This window comes from Marmota marmota, unplaced genomic scaffold (genome assembly GCF_001458135.2).
Source record: "Marmota marmota marmota unplaced genomic scaffold, marMar, whole genome shotgun sequence".
In the NCBI taxonomy this organism is placed as follows: Eukaryota; Metazoa; Chordata; class Mammalia; order Rodentia; family Sciuridae; genus Marmota; species Marmota marmota.
Window position 1 is genome coordinate 16,992,772 of NW_026000101.1, and position 6,000 is coordinate 16,998,771.

Consider the following 6,000-nt stretch of genomic DNA (forward strand, 5'->3'; position numbering starts at 1 on the left):
CACATATAAATAAAAAGAAAGGTATTGTGTGAAATATAACTAAAAAATAAATATTTTTTAAAAAACAGTGAACATTTTTTATTATTGAACTCCACATATAATCAGATCAGTATAAAATAGATATAGTTAACAATTTTAAATCAAATAAATATTACAGGACAATAAATGAAAATGAGTTTATAATTCTTTTTTTGTGTGTGTGTGTGTGTGTGTGTGTGTGTGTGGTACTAGGGATTGAACCATCCAGGGGCACTTAACCTCTGAGCCACATCCCCAACCCTTTTTTAATTTTTATTTTAAGACAGGTTCTCATTAAATTGCTGAGGCTGGCCTTGAACTTGCAATCAACCTCCCCAATTGCTGGGATTGCAGGCATGTACCACCACTCCCAGTCTGTATCCACATATTAATCTGTTGGAATGCTGAATAGGGTCATGATTTCTTTTTTTGATTCTTAACTTTGGCAAATTTGTCAAAAATAATCTTATTTGTATTCAATAGAAGTATAACCAGATTTGTTGACTTTCACTGAAGTTGATTAAAATAAATTTAATTAATATTATTAAATATTAAATATTATTATTTATTATTATTTTTTAAGAGAGAGAATTTTAATATTTATTTTTTAGTTTTCGGCGGACACAACATCTTTGTTTGTATGTGGTGCTGAGGATCGAACCTGAGCAGCACGCATGCCAGGCGAGCGCGCTACTGCTTGAGCCACATCCCCAGCCCCTTAAATATTATTTAATTAAACATTATTTCAAAAAGTTCTTTTCATGTGAAGCAACAGGTATACAAATAGGAAAATCTTAAACATAAGAATAAATTTGGCAAAGACTCACAAAAGTCCCATTTCACAGTGAATTCCAGAAAATTTAAATACCACATAAATAAACCTCAACAGTTCACCTAGAATGAGAGAATTATAAGAACTCAAGTTCAGTTTCTTTGATTTTACAATCAGGGTGCTATAGTTGTTTATTTTGTTTATTTATTTATTTATTTGTTCTGGGGATTGAATCCAGGTCTTCAAGCATAAGAAGCACATGCTTTACCACTGAGTTACCGTCAGCCAGCCTCTCATTGTTTATTTTATTTATTTTTAAATCAATATATTTATTTTCAGATGGTGTATTCGCCATGTTTTCCAGATTGCCTCAAACTCCTAGCTGAAGTGATCTGCCTGTCTAAGCCTTCTGAGTAGCTGGAACTACAGGCATGTGCCACTAAACCCAGCTCATTGTTTATTTTAAATACAGAAATATGTAGCTATCTTTGGGGCTGGAGACAGACATTGCACTCAAAGCAAATTTGAACAATTCCAAACTGTTAAGAACTAATTCTAGATTTAAACACACATAGACAAGTCAGCTTGTGTCAAGGGCTATTGCATAAGTGAAAATTCTCTGGATTGCTGGGCGAGGTGGCCAAAGCCTGTAATCCCAGTGACTCAGGAGCCTGAGGCAGGAGGATTGCAATTTCAAGGCCAGCCTCAGCAAATTAGTGAGGCCCTAGGCAATTTAGTGAGACTGTCTCAAAAAACTAAAAATGTGGCCTGGGGTAGTGGCTCAGTGGTAGAGCGCTTGCCTTGCATGCATGGGGCACTGGGTTTGATCCTCAGCACCACACAAATAAATAAAATAAAGGTATTGTGTCCTACAACTAAAAAAAAAAAATGCTGGGGACTTAGCTCAGTGGTTAAGTGACCTGGGGTTCCAAGGGGGGGGGGTTGCATGGGAGTGTAAACTTCCATGTATATTACAATGTTTTAAAAAAATGTGCCAATTTGGAGCAAAAAAATATGCTTATTTGAAGCTTATATAGCATTAAAACTTATCAGTGACTACAACAATTTAGAACTAAGATTTACAAAATATTTTTTTGTGAAGAGTATTTTGTCACTGACATTTTTAAAAATTGTTGAAATATGGTGATAACAAATAAAAAGACAGCTGAATTTTATTTTATTTTATTTTTTAAGGCCTATACAGACAATACACTCCCTTCCTGTCTGCAACAAAAGGACAGGACTTCTCTATTTATTCCTAGCCTTGGCAGGCCACTGTAGTTTGAATCTAAATTTAAATTTATATTCAGGGTTGGCACTCCCTCAAAATGAACAAGTGCACCCAGCGGCTGTGGAGCACGCCTGTAATCCCAGCAGCTCCAGAGGCTGAGACAGGAGGAACACGAGTTCAAAGCCAGCCTCAGCAAAAAGTGAGGCACTAAGCAACTCAGTGAGACCTTGTCTCTAAATAAAATACAAACTAGAGCTGGGGATGTGGCTCAGTGGATGAGTGTCCCTGAGTTCAATTCCTGGTACCAAAAAGAAAAAAGAACAAGTGCAAAGACTGAGATAAGTTTGCTAGAACAGTCCTGGTTCAGAAATTCCTTTAATACAATTAAATGAAATGAGAGTTCTTAGGAACAGTTTGGATGAAATGGGTCAAATGGATCCAGAGTGGATCACACCTATAATCCCAGCAATTTGGGAAGTTGAGGCAAGAGGATCACCAAGGTTGAGAACAGCCTGAGCATCTTGTCTCAAAATAAAAATAAATAAGTCTGGGGACACAGCTCAGTGGTAAAGTACCCTAGGTTCAATCCCTAATACCAAAAAAAAAAAAAAAAAAGGTTGGGGTGGGAACCTAGCTTCCTTATTCTCCCCCCACTATAATAGTAGTAATAACAATGACAATAATTATATATTTTTTTCAGGTTGCTAGGAATGGAACCCAGGGCCTCATGCAAATATTTTCTCTCAGTCAACCTTAGACTGTGATGAGACTGCAGGCACCCCAAGGCCACTGCGCTTGACAGCATGCTCATTAAGGAATACATTCTCATCCATTCATGACTCAGAGTTAGACAGAACAAGTGGACATAAAGTGGCAGATGGGATGGGGGCTCCTGTCCTTTTTGGTCATGTCTCATGCCACTTCTGCCCCTTGGTCCTTATGGGCTCACCTACACATGGCACAGAACATTTGGGCCTGCAGGTGTTCTTGGGTGAAGGGGACTCAGCCTGAGTGTGGAGGGAACTCAGGAACTGCAGAGTGGTGCAGGTGCAGGCACAGGGCGGGGTCTTTGTTCTTTCAAGATCATCCTTCCCCTCCCCCTTCCTTCCGGGAAACCAGCAACTTTGCCACCCTCAGTACTGGGGATGTTGAGCTGTGGGGGCCAGACCCAGGGAGGGATGGGAGTAAGGGGGGCTGTGGCAGCTGTCCAGCCATGAGCTGGGCTGGCCAGCTCAGGGCAGTGTGTTTATGGACCCAACTCTCACATCAGCAGTCATGAGCAGAGGTGACAACTGCACGGATCTACTAGCATTGGGTGAGCTGGGCGGGGCAGGGGTTTCTGGGGGAGGGGTCATGTGGCTCCATGTCCCACTTGCTGGCAAAGGTAGAGATAGGTGGCTGGGCGGTAACAACCCCCACCACCCCAACCCTGTCATATCCACAGGAATCCCTTCCATAACCCAGGCCTGGGGACTGTGGGCCCTCTTAGGAGCTGTGACACTGATGCTTCTCATCTCACTGGCTGCACTGTTGTCCCAGTGGACCAGTGGCCGGAGCAAGAGCCAGCCAGGGCAGGGACGGTGAGTGGGGGACAAAAGGGATGGGTTAACTTAGAGTTCCTCCTTACCAAGGAGTCCCGCTTATCCCCCAATTCTGTGTTGCAGTTCTGGAGGGTCTGTGGAAGAGGTCCCCCTGTATGGGAACCTACACTATCTACAGACAGGTAGGGTGCTTCGGAGGAGGGACAGGCACAGGGGCCAGGTCCTGGTGGGTGGGTCGGGGGTATGTAGAAGGAGGAACAAGAAGCTGACCAGAGTTCTGTTCCCTGCCCAAGGACGGCTGTCTCAAGAGCCAGGACCAGACCAGCAGGCTCCATCCCCGGGAGGTCCTACCAGGGTGAGTCAGATGGTGCTGAAGAAGAAGGGAGGGAAGGACATGGGGGTCTTTTCCAAGGGTTCAGTGAACTCTGACAGCCTTCATTTCCAGGCTGCAGAGGAGGTGATGTGCTACACCAGCCTGCAGCTGCGGCCTCCTCAGGGCCGGATCACCAGTCCTGTGACCCCCATCAAGTACTCAGAGGTGGTGCTGGACTCCGAGTCAAAGCCCCAGGCTGCCAGCCCTGAGCCAGAGCTCTATGCCTCAGTGTGTGCCCAGACACGCAGAGCCCGGGCTTCCTTCCCAGATCAGGCCTATGCCAACAGCCAGCCTGCACCCAGCTGAGGAGGAGGGCCTGGAGCAGTGGCCATGCACTGCCACCTCTTTGTCACAAGGACTCTTGCTGCCCTGCCAGGGGCATGCCTGTTTTCCAACCACACCCAAGGACTGCCAGCTATTACCCAGTCACAGGTGGTGACCTACCCAGAATTTCCTATCTGAGCGGCGAGGGAGACATCTCAGGGTATGGTAGGCCCAAGGCTTCCTGAGAATAGAGGAAGCAAAGACAGTGGCCCCCTCCCCACTTCTTTTTTCTATTTGTTCTTCTCAGCCCTCACACTCCCAGGTTGTCACCTCTTTCTCCTTCCGGAGTTCAACCAGATTCCCCTCAATCCCCTCCCTCACAGCCTACCCTGCACCTCAGTGTCTCTTCAGGCACAGGAAGTAGGTACTGTGGCAGGTCTAAGCACCTGAGAGGATGTGGGTAAGAATCATTTTGGGGAGTTCATAGGCTGGAAGGGTCCTAGGACCTATGACCTGAGGGACCCAAACCTGGCTTCTAACCTGAGAATCCTGACAGGACAATATTGTCTCTATGCTGCTGTCTCTGTCATATTTTGAAATAAAACTTTTCAAAAAGTGTTTCGGTTTTTACCTAGAAGTCTACAAACAACAGGCCCCACAAGAGTGGGGGTGTGTGCTGCCATCCACACAGATCATTTCTGGGGATTCCTAGCTGCAGAAGAAGGACCAAGAGGGAAGTAGGTGCTAGGGATAGAGGGCTGGAGCTCAGCTCCTCAGCTGCTCTTGCTGCTGCTAGAACATTCCCAGGATTTGCACTCAGGGCCAGCTCATTGTCCCTGGGTCAGCAAGCTCACCAGCCCCATGACCTCTGCAACTGTGCTACCGCCTGCTTACAATCTGCTGGCCTAGCTCCTCCATCAGTTCCCCTATCAATCCCCTCATGCCTCATGAGTTCACCTATACCCCTGTTGTACACTTCTTCTGGCCTTTTCTTCATCACTATGGCAACAGTTCACTCCATCCTATTCTACTTCAATTTCTCAGTTGTCACTTATGGTCCTGGCAACAGCTTTGCCTGTTACCACTTTCATTTTAATCCCTATCTAATATGCCCTCCCTCTCCACCCATCATCTGCTTTATTCTTAACTCTAGCTTCCTGTACTATATAGAATGCCACAATAGGCAGGTTAGCATTGACATTAGAACCGTGGGCTTCGGAGCCTGACCATCTGAGGTCAACGTCTAATTCTACCCCTGCCACTACCAACTGTGTGTTCTTGAGCAACTGAGCCTCAGTCTCATTCATTCCCGCCTCCCCCCGCCCCTCTTTCTCTTTGCGGTAATGAGGATCAAACCTAGGGCTTCATGCATGGTAGGCCTGAGCCCTTTTTATTTTTTTATTTTGAGGCACAGTCTTTCTGATTCTCTTATATGCCTTACCAAGTTGCTGAGGTTGGCCTAGAACTTTTGATCCTCCTGGCTCAGCCTCCTGAGTGGTTGGTATTACAAGTGTGTGTCACCATGCCTTACCCAGCCTCTTTCTTTTTGAAAATTTTATATTGAGACAGGGTCATGCTAAGTTCCTCACGTTAGTCTTGAACTTGTGATCCTCCTGCCTCAACCTCCTGAGTAGCAGGAACTACACGTGTCTACCACTATGCCCAGACTGAGTTCAGGTTTTCAAGATGAAGAGGGGGGCTGGGGATGTGGCTCAAGCGGTAGCGTGCTCGCCTAGCATGCGTGCAGCCGGGGTTCGATCCTCAGCACCACATACAAACAAAGATGTTGTGTCTGCCAAAA

The 6,000-nt window shown here is 45.6% G+C and overlaps 1 protein-coding gene across 2 annotated transcripts; it reads left to right on the top strand.

Annotated features, from left to right (window-relative positions):
- Positions 1-3,137: 3,137 nt before the first annotated feature.
- On the top strand, positions 3,138-4,817 carry Sit1 (signaling threshold regulating transmembrane adaptor 1). Of its 2 annotated transcripts, none has more exons than XM_048783407.1 (5): positions 3,138-3,336; positions 3,466-3,601; positions 3,686-3,744; positions 3,856-3,917; positions 3,995-4,328. In XM_048783407.1, the coding sequence occupies exons 1-5, from the start codon at positions 3,270-3,272 to the stop codon at positions 4,142-4,144; spliced, it is 474 nt and encodes a 157-aa protein (XP_048639364.1). In that variant the 5' UTR covers positions 3,138-3,269; the 3' UTR covers positions 4,145-4,328. The 2 variants fall into 2 exon arrangements, with proteins under 2 accessions (XP_048639364.1, XP_015347994.1); XM_015492508.2 differs by having other exon boundaries at positions 3,143-3,336; positions 4,008-4,817.
- Positions 4,818-6,000: the final 1,183 nt, after the last annotated feature.

Coding starts and splice junctions, on each gene's coding strand:
- Sit1 (XM_015492508.2), top strand. CDS start 3,270: ATGGACCCAACTCTCACATCAGCAGTCATGAGCAGAGGTGACAACTGC. Junction 3,337..3,465: donor CACGGATCTACTAGCATTGG/GTGAGCTGGGCG, acceptor TCATATCCACAG/GAATCCCTTCCATAACCCAG. Junction 3,745..3,855: donor CCTACACTATCTACAGACAG/GTAGGGTGCTTC, acceptor TCCCTGCCCAAG/GACGGCTGTCTCAAGAGCCA.